The following is an 18453-nucleotide window of genomic DNA, read 5'->3' on the forward strand; positions in this document are numbered from 1 at the left end:
TCCCTTCTCTTCCTCCTCCTCTTCCTCTTGTTAAGGAGTGTGCAGAGTAATCTCTTAGTAGTCAAAGATACCCATAAACAGAGGAAACGTGGAGATTTTGTAGATATCCAGTTGAAATCTCAGAGATACTAGTAATAATTCAGTAATGCAATCCGGTTACATTTAGTGTATAAAATATTATTTACTTTTGGCAAATATCTTAGTCAAGAACAATCCTAGTCATACACAATTATATCAGTCACTAACTCTCTATACATATACAATCCTATACGCCTTACTTGTTCAGCTTACAAATACATTAATCCATCATTTGAACACAGTTCTACAGCGTAGTCACAAAGATAACTACTGTAGCAGAGAATATTGGAGAGAGAGAGAGAGAATCACGCTTCTGGCTCCCTCTTGTGGATATCTGTAACACTAGCTCTTAAAGCAATAGTGTTCTATTACATGTAAACATACATTATTGGTTTATTTTATATATTGCCAAACCCAACTAGTTATGTACATAGTACTAACCTCCTCCTATTCTTCCTCCTACTCCTATTGCGACTCCTACACTGTGTTAATCGCCTTCCCTTCTAACACTGCTCACCAAGGACTCCACAGTCGGCGTGGGCATTGTCCTCCCCTTCCTTCCTACCAACTGTCCTCCCTTCTCACACTGAAGATGTTCCCTAGCTTGATCAAGAAAACATTCAAGCTCAGAGAGTACCGCAGTTTTCCTTCTCCTTTTCCTCCTACCCTCTGCCAATTGACCTTCCTTCTAGAATTGATGGTGTTCCCTAGCTGGGTCACAAGACATTTACCAGAAAACCACCATCTCAGAGACCCCATAGAAAACTGTGTCCTCCAGATTTCACTTTTTGGCCACCAGATCTTGACAGCACCATCCTACAAAGCCCAAAGTGCAAACGGGACTCACCCAGGGAGACTTATCTCAACCCCCCAACCCTAATACTATGGAATATCTTACCGTTGAGAGAGACCAAAAAGATTTCACCCAGCAGTTTGCCACAGAGAGGTTCAAGGCTGCTGACCTGAAAATAGAAGAGGAAAGGAAGTCAGCAGAAGATCTGGTTTAATTGCGTTTTCAAAATACTATTATTTTGCGTATTTAAGATTTCTAGGGTATTCCTTTCGCATATGAAATTTAAAAAGAGAGGGGAAGTAAGGTGATACATCAACTAAAGGATAAAAGAGAGAGGTTGCAAAATAATGAAGAGGAAAATTAAAGATATTGCAGTAGAATTCTATGGAAGTCTGCAGAGGGACAAAAGAGAAGGGATTAATATTGCGAGAGAAATCCACTTACATCCGTAATGCCCAAAGCCGAAGAAATCAACGCCGTTTTATGGCTGAAAAACAGAAAAGAGAATTTGTTCAACTTCAGTGAAAGTCACCAAATTTCCTTCTAAACTTTGTGGCCACATTGGATAGAAAATCCACTTTTAGAGGAATGAAACCGCTGAATAGACCAATAGAGACATAAGAAAAATGGCCTTCCAATTCACACAGCCCACAGTATTTTTATTAGAAGGTTTCCAAGGCAATCCCTCAAGAGGCAAATGTTTCTTCTAATTAAGAGCAGGGTTCTGGGTAGAAATAGCAGGGCTGTTCCAAAATTGAAGGAATAACCTGAGATCTACTCAAGCATTATTAGGGAGAGCCACTTTGGTCTAGTGGTGAAAGCATCAGGCTACAAACTGGGAAACCATGAGGCCATCAAGGGTGGCTCACAGGATATGGTCCAACAAGTCAAGATGGAGATGATGCAAGACCATGAAAAACGAGCAGACCGTCAACTGCACCACTGCCATATTGAACCTTTGGACCTTGTCAAGTGGAAACCCCTCATAGTCATCGTTGTGTTTACTTGGGGACAAAGGGACGTTCTGTAGTATGCAAACCCAACTGGTGGCTTCCCAAGGCAGGTGGGCAACAGATTGTCTTCATAATGAAGGTCCCACAGAGCATCAGAGGTCTGGTAAGAAGAGAACCAGGTCTCTCACCTTGAGATGGACAAGGAAGCATATAGATAGCCTTTGGTCACTGAGAAGGTTGCGCTTAAGATAAGGCTCTGCAGAGAGAGAATGGAGAAAGGAGAGGTCCATTAGGGCTCTGAAAATGTTTGTTGACCCCTCGCATCCTGGACATAAACTGTTTCAACTCCTACCCTCAAAATGTCGCTACAGAGCGCCACACCCCAAAACAATTAGATATTGTTGTGGTTGGCTCTGGGCCAGCTCCTGCCCCAAGGACTGTGGGGGTGGATGTGGGTGAATCTTCGCAGTGTCAGAGGCCAGTGTTACTGCCATCTGCTGCTGACAGTGCAGCATCGGAAACAGGGAGTGAATGTGAACTGGAATCCTCAGAGGGGGTCCTGGCAAGCAACACATTATGGAGTGGTTCGTCATCATTATCCTCACTGGGTTCGGATGAAGAGATATTCATTGACGTACGTAGGCGCAGGGCAATGACTAGGAAAGAGCAGCTACGGAGGTATTACAAGAGATAAGAGAGTTCACCTGTGGTTGGGTGTGGTTCAACTAATTAGGGCTGCTGTTAAATGGGCAGCGTGCCGGCTTCCGAGTGTGTTAGATCCTCTATTCAGAGAAAGGGGAAGTGGCTTTCGTCTCAAGGACTCTCTTTGCATCGATCCCAGGACTTTGAAAATAGACCATAGTCAAGTGTGTGAGTTGCCAACGTTTGAAGAAGGGTAGTTGTGACATTTTCACAGCTGCTTGCTAATTACTTTGTGTTTGTTTATTGCTTTTCACTCCATTCAAGTCTGTTGCTTTGAAAGTGTGCCCTTTGACTGCAAAAAGGGTGTTTTGCTTCTACATTATTTTAGATAAAAACTGTGTTCTTGACTTTTCAAGTGTGTGTGTCTGAATTTATACTTTTGCACTTAATTGGGGGCTTGTGCCGTGGAGCCCAGCAGAACAGATATAAGAACAGTTTTTTTCCCAAATGCCATCACTCTGCTAAACAAATACAGTAATACCTCATGATACGAACTTAATTGGTGCAAGGAGGAGGTTCGTATGACGAAAGGTTTGTAAGACGAAACATTGTTTCCCATAGGAAACAATGTAAAGTCAATTAATCCGTGCAACCAAAAAAACCCCCACAAAAAAACGGCTTTCGGCGACTGCTGGGAAGCCGCGCGGCTGTTTTAAAAGGTGACAGCCGGCCTGGGGGGCTTCCCAGCACCCCCCGAACCCGGGTTCGGGGTTCGGGGGGTGCTGGGAAGCCCCCCAGACCGGCTGCCACCTTTTAAAACAGCCGCGCGGCTTCCCAGCTGTCTCCTGAAGTCGAACGCCAAAGCCGAACTTCTGCGTTCGGCTTCGGGAGACAGCTGGGAAGCGGCGCGGCTGTTTTAAAAGGTCGCAGCCGGCCTGGGGGGCTTCCCAGCACCCCCCGAACCCCGAACCCGGGTTCAGGGGGGTGCTGGGAAGCCCCCCAGGCTGGCTGCGACCTTTTAAAACAGCTGCGCCGCTTCCCAGCTGTCTCCTGAAGCCAAACGCCAAAGCCGAATTTCCGCATTCGGCTTCGGGAGACAGCTGGGAAGCGGCGCGGCTGTTTTAAAAGGTCGCAGCCGGCCCGGGGGGCTTCCCAGCACCCCCCCCCCGAACCCCGAACCCGGGTTCTGGGGGGTGCTGGGAAGCCCCCCAGGCCGGCTGCGACCTTTTAAAACAGCCGTGCCGCTTCCCAGCTGTCTCCTGAAGCCGAACGCCAAAGCCGAACTTCCGCGTTCGGCTTCGGGAGACAGCTGGGAAGCCGCGCGGCTGTTTTAAAAGGTGACAGCCGGGCTGGGAGGCTTCCCAGCAACCTCCCGAACCGAACCCAGGGTTCAGAAAAATTTTGCCTCTTCTTACGAACTTTGTTCGAGTTACGAACCGGCGTTCGGGAGGCTTCTGGGAAGCCCCGCCGCCCGGCTGTCACCTTTTAAAACAGCCGCCCGGCTTCCCAGCAGTCTCCGAACGCCGGTTCATAACTCGAAAAAAGTTCGTAAGAAGAGGCAAAATTTTTCTAAACCCCGGGTTCGTATCACGAGTTGTTCGTAAGACGAGGGGTTCGTATCTTGAGGTACCACTGTAATTCCCTCAACACTGTCAAACTATTTATTAAGTCTGCACTACTATTATTACTAATTTTTTCTCATCATTCCTATCACCCATCTCCTCCCACTTATGACTGTATGACTGTAACTTGTTACTTGTATCCTTAAGATTTTTATTTATATTGATTGTTTCCTGATTGCTTATTTGACCCCTATGACAATCATTAAGTGTTATACTTCATGATTCTTGACAAATGTATATTTTATGTACACTAAGAACATATGCACCAAATCACACTTGCCCAATAAAGAATTCTCTTCTCTTCTATTCTATTCTATTCCTTAAACTTAAAAACTTTAAAATCTGTAGATTGCAACTCCCAGAATTTAATAGGCTCTAAACCAGGGATGTCCAACCTTGGCAACTTGAAGACATGTGGACTTCAACTCACAGAATTGAAGAGCAGCTAAACCAGGGTTGCCCAACCCTTGGAGATGGTGGGGTTGACTGACCTCTTTCAGAATGACAACGGAAGTTGTTGAGCCATCCTGGTTCTTGACAAAGAACTCGATTTGGACCGAAATCTCGACGCTAGCAATGTCTTTTCCAAACTGAATCACAGGACTTGCTAAGAGGCTGATCCGGAAGTATAGTATGCCCTGGAGGAAAAAGGGGTGGTGAGAAGGGAAACATATGGAGGGAGGGAAGCCCACATATCATCCCCAACAAACCATGTTCTGGGCAGAGTCCTGCAGGGACGATACCTACCGAGGAGAGGGAGGGAGGTGGCTGTAGAGAAAGAGAAGGGAAACCTTAGTAACCACAACTGACTGCAGTATTCCAAGTGTGTCTTATTAGTGCTCTATATTGCAATTGCGGTATATTGCATTTTCTGTAATGGTCTCTCTTCATGCTGAAATTCTGTTGTCCCTTTCTTAAGCCTAGTTATTAGAAATGTTTGGTAAGAAAATATTTTTGAGTCATACTTACACTTGGAATCAGAGCTAAGATTGCAGCTCGCAACTCGTCAGCTCCAGAAAACTGAGGAAGGAAGGAAATAAGGAAAGAACAGAGGGAGGGAGGGAGGGAGGGAGGAAAGGGGGGATTAAGGAAGGAAGGAAGGAAAGAAGGAAGGAAGAAAAGAAAGGAGGGAGGGAAAGTGGAAGGAAGGAGAAGAGAGGGAGGGAAGGAAGGGAAAGGAAGGAAGGAAGAAGAGAGATAGGAAGAGGAAGGAGGGAGGGAGGCAAGGAATGGACAAAGAAAGAAGGGAGGGAAGGAGAAAGCAAGAAGAATGGAGGAGAGGAGAGGGATGGAAGGGAGAAAGGAGAGAAGGAATGTATTAATGATTTGAATACTTGCATCCTTAGTACCATATTTGTCAGAGTATAAGACGCACTGGAGTATAAGATGAACCTTAGTTTTGGGGGAGGAAAATAGGGGAAATAATCTGCCTGCCAGGTATTCATCTGGCTAGTGTCCTTAGTCTGGTCACCTTTAGCAAATTATTTTATCCCTTGGTTAGGGCTTTAAAAAAATCTTATTCTGAGTAAGTAACAATGAAAGAGCTTGCAAGCCAGTAAGAGCTGGGAACATCATTAGCACCTGGAAAGAAACAGTCGGAACAAGTAGAGCAATGGAAAAAACCCTGCAAAGACTTGGGGCTTGAAAAACATTATTGGCAGAGAGTGACGATGAAAGAGTTTGCAAGCTTGGTAAGAGCTGGGAACATTGTTAGCAGCTGGTTCTGGCTGGAAAAATAAGCTTCGAATAAAAGCTACATTCAGAGTATAAGACGCACCCAAATTATCAGCCACTTTTAGGGAGGAAAAAGGAAACTCGACTTCTGTGCATGCGTAGAAGAAAAAAGACCTGAGAAAAAATTCCAAATAAAAATTGCTTTTTAAAATATGGCATCTGTGACATCATTATGACATCACCATTGGGTTGCTATCAGTTCAGGTAAACTGGTGGAAATCAGGAGGGACGCCCCCCCCCCTTCTGATGAAAACACTCCAACTTACTCTGCCTAGTATCCTTTACTATCATTACGTGGAGCACGAATCCTTTCTGTTGAGAAATTAATGATCCATACAGAGGTGTGAAAATACACCTTTGTTTTATATTCATTTTTTAACATTAAATTTAACATTAAATTTACTTAAAATAAAACAAAACTTCCATTTGTATTTGTCAATTGAAAGGGTCTTTAGAAAGAAGACATCGCCAGGGAAAATACGTCAATAACACCCCACGCTATTAAATAGCCTCCAACTGAGGAAGTCCAGATCGGCAGTGTTCCCTCTAATTTTTGGGGGGGGGGGCAGAAAAGTACAGTGTCTGAGCGGCAGTCCCTTTGGGACCGGGAGGCACAGAAATAATAAATAAATAAATAAATAAATAAATAAATAAATAAATAAATAAATAAATAAATAAATAAACAAACAAACAAACAAACAAACAAACAAACAAATAAAAAACCCACCCTGTTTTGCCTCAGAGAATTTCAAAATAAAATACTGTACTGTGTGTCTATAACAGTGAGCTCATAATAGGGCAACTCTATCAATATCAAAATGCCACTTAAATAGTTGAGCTAGTTTCAAACTAGATTTTGATTTTCTTTCTCTCTTCCTTACTCCCATTCTTTTTCTTTCTCTTTTCCTTCCTCTCTTTTTTCTATCTGTTTCTCTCTCTTCCTCTCTTCCTCTCTCTCTCCTTCCCTCTCACTCTTTCCCTCTCGGCTTCTGGGCAGGTTTGGAAAACTCTGAGTTGATGATGATTTTTAAGTGAGCGATTGCTCACTGCTCAGCTTAGAGGGAACTATGCAGATCGGTTCTGACCCAGACTTATCAGAGGCAAGAGACAGACTCCTTTTTCACGAACCCACCCCCCTTTATTTGAATGAAAGGTATTCATCCACAGAAAAGCACAGGCAAGAATCCTTCGAAGAATTAAATGCATCAACAGACCTTATCAGTTCCTTGTGATAATTGCAAAGTCGTGAGCTCTCAGCCGAAAGGCTGCAAATTAAGTTCTGGCAAGCAGTCTTTGTGGCATGAAACACAATGAGTGAAATCTTCAGAAATACGAACTGTTGTCTCCTACGACCACCAGTTCCCTTTCCTTCTATTGATTCTCCAGCCAGGGAGGGGCCATTTGGCGTCCACATTTGCTTTGCTTCCCGAGCCGACTCCTCGTCCTCCCTTGTTCACCTCTCCTAACTGCTGTGGGCCTATGTGCATCCGGCACAGGTCCCAGCTGTTCTTCCTCCTCACTCATCTCCACCTCCAAAGGCAGCTGACTCTTTGGTGGAGGGGAAATCATTATGACATCACCAGTGGGTTGCTCTCTACATGGGGCTACCTTTGAAAAGTGTTCAGAAACTTCAGATCGTGCAGAATGCAGCTGCAAGAGCAGTCATGGGCTTCCCAAGGTATCCCCATGTTATACCAACACTCCACAGTCTGCGTTGGTTGCCGATCAGTTTCCGGTCACAATTCAAAGTGTTGGTTATGACCTATAAAGCCCTTCATGGCTCCGGACCAGATTATCTCCAGGACCGCCTTCTGCTGCACGAATCCCAGCGACCAGTTAGGTCCCACAGAGTTGGCCTTCTCCAGGTCCCGTCAACTAAACAATGTCGTCTGGCAGGACTCAGGGGAAGAGCCTTCTCTGTGGCGGCCCTTACCCTCTAGAACCAGCTCCCTCCAGAGATTAGAACTGCCCCCACCCTCCTTGCCTTTTGTAAACTCCTTAAGACCCACCTCTGTCATCAGGCATGGGGGAATTGAAATTTTCCCCTCCCCCCAAGACTTATAGAATTTATACATGGTATGCTTGTATGTATGATTGATTCTTTAAATTGGGTTTTTTTAGATTATTTTTAATATTAGATTTGTTTACATTGTCTTTTTTATTGTTGTTAGCCGCCCCGAGTGTTCGGAGAGGGGTGGCATACAAATCTAATGAATGAATGAATGAATGAATGAATGAATGAATGAATGAATGTTGGATGGTCCTGCCTCTATCTCTGCGACTGAAGCACAGCATCCATCAGAGCTTCTCCAGACTCCCGTGAGGAAGACATACTATGCACATTATCTTTTATATCCCTTGTAACAAATATATTCATCATTATATCTCTAGGTATTCATAAAATGTATAAGTCATATTCTGCCATATGAGTCCCAGTGACCGGTTAGGTCCCACAGAGTTGGCCTTCTCCAGGTCCCATCAACTAGACAATGTCGTCTGGCGGGACCCAGGGGAAGAGCCTTCTCTGTGGGGGGCCCGGCTCTCTTGAATCAGCTCCCCCCAGAGATTCGAACTGCCCCCACCCTCCTCACCTTCCGCAGGAGTCTTAGGACTCACCTATGCCACCAGGCTTAGGACCATTACGCTCCAGCCCCCTGGCCGACAAATGTTATGCATGAAATGAGCCGGGGTGGCGCAGCAGGTAGAGTGCTGTACTGCAGGCCACTGAAGCTGACTGTAGATCTGTAGGTCAGCGGTTCAAATCTCATCACCGGCTCAAGGTTGACTCAGCCTTCCATCCTTCCGAGGTGGGTAAAATGAGGACCCGGATTGTGGGGGCAATAGGCTGGCTCTGTTAAAAAAGTGCTATTGCTAACATGTTGTAAACCGCCCTGAGTCTAAGGAGAAGGGTGGCATAAAAATCAAATAAATAAATAAAAATCAAATAAATAAATGATTGTTGTGTGAGTGGATATGATTGATTTCTAATATAATTGGGGATTTTAGACCAGTCTACTTAGTTTAAATTAATTGGATTTAGGCTACTGTATTCTATTGTTTCTTTTTATATGTTGTAAGCTGCCCCAAGTCCTCGGAGAGTGGCGGCATCAAAAATCCAATTAATAAATAATAAATAAACAATAAGCGTTAACAGTTCCTCTAACACAAACCGTGGACCATACTTCCCCTTTCTCCACTTAAAGCTTCCATTGTCACTTCCTCTTTTCTACACCTCACTAACCTCTGAATAAACCCCTTCGCTTATTGTCACATGCAAAGACCCAGATCGCAAGACAGAGAGTTCTTGGTTGTGTAGGATGATGTAAGCCTGCCTGTTTGAACCTACAGGTTCCAATTTACGTGACTTGTACCTGCTACGATCTGCACTTTTATTTATTTGTTTGTTTGTTTGTTTGTTTGTTTGTTTGTTTGTTTGTTTATCTATCTATCTATCTATCTATCTATCTATCTATCTATTTATTTATTTATTGGATTTGTATGCCGCCCCTCTCCACAGACTCGGGGCGGCTAACAACAGCAACAAAAACAGCATGTGAATCCAATCCTAAAAATATTTAAAAAAACCCTTATTTGTAAAACCAAACATACATACAAACAAGCATACCATGCATAAATTGTAAAGGCTTAGGGGGAAAGAATATCTCAGTTCCCCCATGCCTGATGGCAGAGGTGGGTTTTAAGGAGCGTACGAAAGGCAAGGAGGGTGGGGGCAGTTCTGATCTCTGAGGGGAGCTGGTTCCAGAGGGTCGGGGCCGCTACAGAGAAGGCTCTTCCCCTGGGTCCCGCCAAACGACATTGTTTCGTCAACAGGACCCGGAGAAGGCCAACTCTGTGGGACCTAACTGGTCGCTGGGATTTGTGTGGCAGAAGGCGGTCCCTGAGATAATCTGGTCCGGTGCCATGAAGGGCTTTATAGGTCATAACCAACACTTTGAATTGTGACCGGAAACTGATTGGCAACCAGTGCAGACTGCGGAGTGTTGGTGTGACATGGAAGCCCATGATTGCTCTCGCAGCTGCATTTTGCACGATCTGGAGTTTCCGAACACTTTTCAAAGGTCACCCCATGTAGAGAGCATTACTCCAACTTATGAACTTCTCCATCCTCTGTATAACGACATGGAATTGGTAGACAGGAGGACACACCTGGATCATCCTGCATTACTTGCTCGGCCACATGTTCAGACATTGACTTTTATCTTCTGAATCTATGTGCATGCGTCAAATAAAGCCTGAGTTACTCAATCTCCTCATGGTCTCCATTCCCTGAATTGGTAAACTTTTTCAGCTGCAACACCAGCACTGGCCCAAGTTCCCCAACCTCATCATCATCATCCAAGTCTTCTGGAAGCTGGCGGGTCACAACAAGTTCTGCGTTTTCTTACCACGTTGGGCGTGCAGCTGTACTCCCGAGGTTCTATCCTGAGGACCACTGAGAGGTAGAGGTTGAGTACGGCAGCATGGAGACACTGGCAATGACCATATTTGTCCAGCGGGGGCAGGATTATATCGGGGGCTGAATCAGGGACGGAGAGGAGACCTTGGCCCTTGATGTCAAAGTCAACCTAGGAAGAATCCAGAGGAGACCCTTCCCAGCATCAGGAACAGAGCATGGAGAGAGATCCCCCACACACAACAAAGCCAAGGTTTCTTTGGAGGGGGAGGGGACTGCTTAGGATACTTACAAAGACTCGTAACCAGATGGTGTTATTGCTTATCTCAGGCAAGCTCGCCATCAAACACCTCAGGCTCCCAAAGGGCTCAAAGGGGAGGACCACTGTGGGGGAAACCAGAGGCCCATAGAAGAGAATGTTGGTTGCTTGGGGTTATTCCCCCAGGAATCTGTCTAGCTCAACCACCAGAACATAAAATGAGTGCAAATCCCACTCCCTCCTATCACTGAGGATGTTACCTAGCTGGGTCATGAAATCCCTGTGAGGAAACCACCAAGCTCAAAGAGCATCTAGGACCCCACACTTCTCCTCCTCCTCCTCCTTTCTGCAAACCCCACTCTCTTGCAGTACTCATGGTGTTACCTAGTTGTTTAAAGGGAGGTTGCTAGAGTTTGTAGAATAATTGGGCTGAAAGGAACCTCTGAAACCTTCTAACCCAACCCTTGTCTCAAGACAGGATCAAGTCTTATATCATCCCTTGCCTATCCAATCCAACTCTTCCTTTTTGGAACCTCTGATGTTTTATATCATCCCTTATCTATCCAACCCAACCAATTGTCTTCAGAACCTCTGAAATCTAATACCAACCCTTGTCTATTCAACCCAACCCATCCATAACCTCTGAAATGAAACAATTCATTGTTTATCCAGCTGAACCCATCCTCTTCAGAACCTCTGAAAACTTTAACCATCCCTTATCTATCCAACCCATGTCTCCCTTTTCAGAACCTCTGGTCTTACAACATCCCTTGTTTATCCAACCCAACCCATCCTCTTCAGAACCTCTGAAGGCTTATAAAATCCCTTGTCTATCCAACTCAACCCATCCTCTTCAGAACCTCTGAAGTCTTATAAAATCCCTTGTCTATCCAAGCCAACCCATCCTCTTCAGAACATTTGAAATCTTATACCATCCTTTTTCTATCCAACCCATGTCTCCCTTTTCAGAACCTCTGGTCTTACAACATCCCTTGTTTATCCAACCCAACCCATCCTCTTCAGAACCTCTGAAGTCATAAAATCCCTTGTCTATCCAACTCAACCCATCCTCTTCAGAACCTCTGAAGTCTTATAAAATCCCTTGTCTATCCAACCCAACCCATCCTCTTCAGAACATTTGAAATCTTATACCATCCTTTTTCTATCCAGCCCAACACTTCCTTTTTGGAACCTCTGACATTTTGTACCATCTCTTGTCTATCCAACCCAACACAATCCACCAACCACTATCCACAGCCAACATCTCAGCCCCCTTTAACTTAAGGAAAGCAGAAGATACAGTGATACCTCATCTTACGAATGCCTCTTCTAATGAACTTTTCAAGATACAAACCCAGTGTTTAAGATTTTTTTGCCTCTTCTTCCGAACTATTTTTACCTTACGAACCCAAGCCGCTGCTGCTGGGATGAAGGGGTTTCTTTTTTTCCCCTTTTTTGAAGAAAGAAAAGGGAGGGGCGGCTTGGAGGAGGAAAGACTTTGCAGAGAACAGCAAAGGGTGTCTTTTGAAGAAAGAAAATGGAGGGGCGGCTTGGAGGAGGAAAGACTTTGCAGAGAACAGCCACAGGCACTGAAAGGGTGTCTTTTGAAGAAAGAAAATGGAGGGGCAGCTTGGAGGAGGAAAGACTTTGCAGAGAACAGCAAAGAGTGTCTTTTGAAGAAAGAAAATGGAGGGGCGGCTTGGAGGAGGAAAGACTTTGCAGAGAACAGCCACAGGCACTGAAAGGGTGTCTTTTGAAGAAAGAAAAGGGAGGGGCGGCTTGGAGGAGGAAAGACTTTGCAGAGAACAGCAAAGAGTGTCTTTTGAAGAAAGAAAATGCAGGGGCGGCTTGGAGGAGGAAAGACTTTGCAGAGAACAGCAAAGGGTGTCTTTTGAAGAAAGAAAATGGAGGGGCGGCTTGGAGGAGGAAAGACTTTGCAGAGAACAGCAAAGAGTGTCTTTTGAAGAAAGAAAAGGGAGGGGCGGCTTGGAGGAGGAAAGACTTTGCAGAGAACAGCAAAGGGTGTCTTTTGAAGAAAGAAAATGGAGGGGCGGCTTGGAGGAGGAAAGACTTTGCAGAGAACAGCCACAGGCACTGAAAGGGTGTCTTTTGAAGAAAGAAAATGGAGGGGCGGCTTGGAGGAGGAAAGACTTTGCAGAGAACAGCCACAGGCACTGAAAGGGTGTCTTTTGAAGAAAGAAAATGGACGGGCGGCTTGGAGGAGGAAAGACTTTGCAGAGAAGAGCCACAGGCACTGAAAGGGTGTCTTTTGAAGAAAGAAAATGGAGGGGCGGCTTGGAGGAGGAAAGACTTTGCAGAGAACAGCCACAGGCACTGAAAGGGTGTCTTTTGAAGAAAGAAAAGGGAGGGGCGGCTTGGAGGAGGAAAGACTTTGCAGAGAACAGCAAAGAGTGTCTTTTGAAGAAAGAAAATGCAGGGGCGGCTTGGAGGAGGAAAGACTTTGCAGAGAACAGCAAAGGGTGTCTTTTGAAGAAAGAAAATGGAGGGGCGGCTTGGAGGAGGAAAGACTTTGCAGAGAACAGCAAAGAGTGTCTTTTGAAGAAAGAAAAGGGAGGGGCGGCTTGGAGGAGGAAAGACTTTGCAGAGAACAGCAAAGGGTGTCTTTTGAAGAAAGAAAATGGAGGGGCGGCTTGGAGGAGGAAAGACTTTGCAGAGAACAGCCACAGGCACTGAAAGGGTGTCTTTTGAAGAAAGAAAAGGGAGGGGCGGCTTGGAGGAGGAAAGACTTTGCAGAGAACAGCCACAGGCACTGAAAAGGTGTCTTTTGAAGAAAGAAAAGGGAGGGGCAGCTTGGAGGAGGAAAGACTTTGCAGAGAACAGCAAAGAGTGTCTTTTGAAGAAAGAAAATGGAGGGGCGGCTTGGAGGAGGAAAGACTTTGCAGAGAACAGTCACAGGCACTGAAAGGGTGTCTTTTGAAGAAAGAAAAGGGAGGGGCGGCTTGGAGGAGGAAAGACTTTGCAGAGAACAGCCACAGGCACTGAAAGGGTGTCTTTTGAAGAAAGAAAAAGGAGGGGCAGCTTGGAGGAGGAAAGACTTTGCAGAGAACAGCCACAGGCACTGAAAGGGTATCTTTTGAAGAAAGAAAATGGAGGGGCAGCTTGGAGGAGGAAAGACTTTGCAGAGAACAGCAAAGAGTGTCTTTTGAAGAAAGAAAATGGAGGGGCGGCTTGGAGGAGGAAAGACTTTGCAGAGAACAGCCACAGGCACTGAAAGGGTGTCTTTTGAAGAAAGAAAATGGAGGGGCAGCTTGGAGGAGGAAAGACTTTGCAGAGAACAGCAAAGAGTGTCTTTTGAAGAAAGAAAATGGAGGGGCGGCTTGGAGGAGGAAAGACTTTGCAGAGAACAGCAAAGGGTGTCTTTTGAAGAAAGAAAATGGAGGGGCGGCTTGGAGGAGGAAAGACTTTGCAGAGAACAGCAAAGAGTGTCTTTTGAAGAAAGAAAAGGGAGGGGCGGCTTGGAGGAGGAAAGACTTTGCAGAGAACAGCAAAGGGTGTCTTTTGAAGAAAGAAAATGGAGGGGCGGCTTGGAGGAGGAAAGACTTTGCAGAGAACAGCCACAGGCACTGAAAGGGTGTCTTTTGAAGAAAGAAAATGGAGGGGCGGCTTGGAGGAGGAAAGACTTTGCAGAGAACAGCCACAGGCACTGAAAGGGTGTCTTTTGAAGAAAGAAAAGGGAGGGGCGGCTTGGAGGAGGAAAGACTTTGCAGAGAACAGCCACAGGCACTGAAAGGGTGTCTTTTGAAGAAAGAAAAGGGAGGGGCGGCTTGGAGGAGGAAAGACTTTGCAGAGAACAGCCACAGGCACTGAAAGGGTGTCTTTTGAAGAAAGAAAATGGAGGGGCGGCTTGGAGGAGGAAAGACTTTGCAGAGAACAGCCACAGGCACTGAAAGGGTGTCTTTTGAAGAAAGAAAATGGAGGGGCGGCTTGGAGGAGGAAAGACTTTGCAGAGAACAGCCACAGGCACTGAAAGGGTGTCTTTTGAAGAAAGAAAAGGGAGGGGCGGCTTGGAGGAGGAAAGACTTTGCAGAGAACAGCCACAGGCACTGAAAGGGTGTCTTTTGAAGAAAGAAAATGGAGGGGCGGCTTAGAGGAGGAAAGACTTTGCAGAGAACAGCCACAGGCACTGAAAGGGTGTCTTTTGAAGAAAGAAAAGGGAGGGGCGGCTTGGAGGAGGAAAGACTTTGCAGAGAACAGCAAAGAGTGTCTTTTGAAGAAAGAAAATGGAGGGGCGGCTTGGAGGAGGAAAGACTTTGCAGAGAACAGCCACAGGCACTGAAAGGGTGTCTTTTGAAGAAAGAAAAGGGAGGGGCGGCTTGGAGGAGGAAAGACTTTGCAGAGAACAGCAAAGAGTGTCTTTTGAAGAAAGAAAATGCAGGGGCGGCTTGGAGGAGGAAAGACTTTGCAGAGAACAGCAAAGGGTGTCTTTTGAAGAAAGAAAATGGAGGGGCGGCTTGGAGGAGGAAAGACTTTGCAGAGAACAGCAAAGAGTGTCTTTTGAAGAAAGAAAAGGGAGGGGCGGCTTGGAGGAGGAAAGACTTTGCAGACAACAGCAAAGGGTGTCTTTTGAAGAAAGAAAATGGAGGGGCGGCTTGGAGGAGGAAAGACTTTGCAGAGAACAGCCACAGGCACTGAAAGGGTGTCTTTTGAAGAAAGAAAATGGAGGGGCGGCTTGGAGGAGGAAAGACTTTGCAGAGAACAGCCACAGGCACTGAAAGGGTGTCTTTTGAAGAAAGAAAAGGGAGGGGCGGCTTGGAGGAGGAAAGACTTTGCAAAGAACAGCCACAGGCACTGAAAGGGTGTCTTTTGAAGAAAGAAAATGGAGGGGCGGCTTGGAGGAGGAAAGACTTTGCAGAGAACAGCCACAGGCACTGAAAGGGTGTCTTTTGAAGAAAGAAAATGGAGGGGCGGCTTGGAGGAGGAAAGACTTTGCAGAGAACAGCCACAGGCACTGAAAGGGTGTCTTTTGAAGAAAGAAAATGGACGGGCGGCTTGGAGGAGGAAAGACTTTGCAGAGAACAGCAAAGAGTGTCTTTTGAAGAAAGAAAATGGAGGGGCGGCTTGGAGGAGGAAAGACTTTGCAGAGAACAGCAAAGAGTGTCTTTTGAAGAAAGAAAATGGAGGGGCGGCTTGGAGGAGGAAAGACTTTGCAGAGAACAGCAAAGAGTGTCTTTTGAAGAAATAAAATGGACGGGCGGCTTGGAGGAGGAAAGACTTTGCAGACAACAGCAAAGGGTGTCTTTTGAAGAAAGAAAATGGAGGGGCGGCTTGGAGGAGGAAAGACTTTGCAGAGAACAGCCACAGGCACTGAAAGGGTGTCTTTTGAAGAAAGAAAATGGAGGGGCGGCTTGGAGGAGGAAAGACTTTGCAGAGAACAGCCACAGGCACTGAAAGGGTGTCTTTTGAAGAAAGAAAAGGGAGGGGCGGCTTGGAGGAGGAAAGACTTTGCAAAGAACAGCCACAGGCACTGAAAGGGTGTCTTTTGAAGAAAGAAAATGGAGGGGCGGCTTGGAGGAGGAAAGACTTTGCAGAGAACAGCCACAGGCACTGAAAGGGTGTCTTTTGAAGAAAGAAAATGGAGGGGCGGCTTGGAGGAGGAAAGACTTTGCAGAGAACAGCCACAGGCACTGAAAGGGTGTCTTTTGAAGAAAGAAAATGGACGGGCGGCTTGGAGGAGGAAAGACTTTGCAGAGAACAGCCACAGGCACTGAAAGGGTGTCTTTTGAAGAAAGAAAAGGGAGGGGCGGCTTGGAGGAGGAAAGACTTTGCAGAGAACAGCCACAGGCACTGAAAGGGTGTCTTTTGAAGAAAGAAAATGGAGGGGCGGCTTGGAGGAGGAAAGACTTTGCAGAGAACAGCCACAGGCACTGAAAGGGTGTCTTTTGAAGAAAGAAAAGGGAATGGGCGGCTTGGAGGAGGAAAGACTTTGCAGAGAACAGCAAAGAGTGTCTTTTGAAGAAAGAAAATGGAGGGGCGGCTTGGAGGAGGAAAGACTTTGCAGAGAACAGCCACAGGCACTGAAAGGGTGTCTTTTGAAGAAAGAAAAGGGAGGGCGCCCCCTTGCCTTCCTTCCTTCCCACTCACCCTTTAGCCTAGCCTTGCTTCTTCCACCCGCCCCCTTTAGCTGCTCCTCCCTGCCCTCTGTTCACCTCCCTTCTAAAGTTTGGGATTTTCCTGAAGGATTTGCACGCATTATTTGCTTTTACATTGATTCCTATGGGAAACGTTGTTTCGTCTTATGAACTTTTCACCTTACGAACCTTCTCCTGGAACTAATTAAGTTCGTATCTTGAGGTACCACTGTATTATACTTTGATGGATCTCAATGAGAACATCAACAAGGTGACAGGACATGGAAGCTTACCATTCATTGTGTCCAAGAACCTATCACTCACCCCATTTATGGAATCAGTCAGGAACTTACAAATCTGCAGGGTAAAGACAGTTGAAGAATCATTCGGTTTGAGGGACATAGTCTCATCCTTGACTCAGCCTGAATGTGACCATATCAATGAGGAAGCCAAGAGCCAGAAGGATCATTGTCCACTCAGTGTTCCCTATATCAATGGTCTTAAATGATCAACATCAGGGGTGTCAAACTGAATTTCTTTGAGGACCAAATCAGGGGTGGTTGATATCATGGGGGCTGGTGGGCATTACTGACTGGGTGGGTGTGGCCAACTGGGTGGGCATGGCCAACTGGGTGGGTGTGGCCAGGTTCACACCACTCCCCAAACTGCTGACATGCTTCCTCTTCACATTGGGTAGACTGGGCCAAAGCAACACAAGCCGGACTCTGATATTTCAAATGAAATTCACAGCAGCCCACATGAAAATATCCAACTCTTTGTGTTCTCCTAATAACTTGCCTCTTGGCCATCTTCAGACACCCTCTCTGATCTTCTTCCCATTTAACAGAACAATAGAGTTGGAGGTCTCCTAGTCCAACCCCATGATGGCAATTAAGCCAAACCATGATGACCATTCCTAAACCATATTGATTTTTTCATCTTGTTGAGCTTCCTGTACTCTTGGTTGTAGGAGGAAGGCCTTACCTGTCGGTTGATGTTACCCATTATTGAGTTCTTGATGGAGGTAAGGGCTGTGGGTGTAAGGTTCCTGCAAAATAAATGAAAAAGTACATATTGAAGAGAATATTTGTTGCCCAGAGTTGAGCTATTGTTGAACGGACGTATCACTGGTGATGTTACCTAATTGGGTAATGAACATCTGCAAGACAACAACCAAGCTCAGAGAGCACAAGAACCCCACTCCTCCTCCTATTCCTCTTCTTCCTCCTCCACCTTTATGCAAACCCCACTCCCTTCTAACACTGAAGATGTTCCCTAACTGGGTCATGAAATGTCTTTAAAAATAACAAATGAGTCCAGAAAGCACCAAGGACCCCCTCCAGCACCTCCACTCCAATTAAAACCTCAAAAGAGTCCTGCATACTCACAGACTGAGAATTTCGATGCTAACATCTCCAAACAAAATATTACATTCCCGGAAGGTCAGACTGACATGTCCTGTGTTAGCATTATAATCTACAATTTCAAATTTGATCCTGGATTGAAATTCTATGGTGATTTTGATCCCAGAGGTGATTCCTCCCAACCTAAGAAAGAAAGAAAGAAGGAGGGAGGGGAGGGGAGGGGAACGGAGGGGAGGGGAACGGAGGGGAGGGGAATGGAGGGGAGGGGAAGGGAACGGAGGGGAGGGGAACGGAGGGGAGGGGAGGGGAAGGGAACGGAGGGGAGGGGAGAGGGAACGGATGGGAACGGAGGGGAGGGGAGGGGAGGGGAGGGGAGGGGAGGGGAGGGGAACGGAGGGGAACGGAGGGGAACGGAGGGGAACGGAGGGGAACGGAGGGGAACGGAGGGGAACGAAGGGGAACGGAGGGGAACGGAGGGGAGGGGAACGGAGGGGAGGGGAACGGA

The 18453-nt window shown here is 46.2% G+C and overlaps 1 protein-coding gene across 1 annotated transcript in view; it reads right to left on the minus strand.

Moving 5' to 3' along the window:
- The window catches only part of LOC139163468 (BPI fold-containing family B member 3-like), a 30581-nt gene that overhangs the window by 2750 nt on the left and 9378 nt on the right, over window positions 1–18453 (minus strand). Inside the window, exons 7-17 of the mRNA XM_070744266.1 lie at window positions 17973–18131; window positions 17569–17632; window positions 16878–16941; window positions 10529–10620; window positions 10229–10408; window positions 5058–5108; window positions 4836–4856; window positions 4580–4726; window positions 2013–2080; window positions 1316–1358; window positions 977–1040 (exon numbers count right to left, since the gene is read on the minus strand). Coding sequence (XP_070600367.1) covers window positions 977–1040; window positions 1316–1358; window positions 2013–2080; window positions 4580–4726; window positions 4836–4856; window positions 5058–5108; window positions 10229–10408; window positions 10529–10620; window positions 16878–16941; window positions 17569–17632; window positions 17973–18131 — 953 coding nt within the window. The remainder of the gene's footprint in view (window positions 1–976; window positions 1041–1315; window positions 1359–2012; window positions 2081–4579; window positions 4727–4835; window positions 4857–5057; window positions 5109–10228; window positions 10409–10528; window positions 10621–16877; window positions 16942–17568; window positions 17633–17972; window positions 18132–18453) is intronic.

Source organism: Erythrolamprus reginae, chromosome 3 (genome assembly GCF_031021105.1).
Source record: "Erythrolamprus reginae isolate rEryReg1 chromosome 3, rEryReg1.hap1, whole genome shotgun sequence".
Taxonomy (NCBI): Eukaryota; Metazoa; Chordata; class Lepidosauria; order Squamata; family Dipsadidae; genus Erythrolamprus; species Erythrolamprus reginae.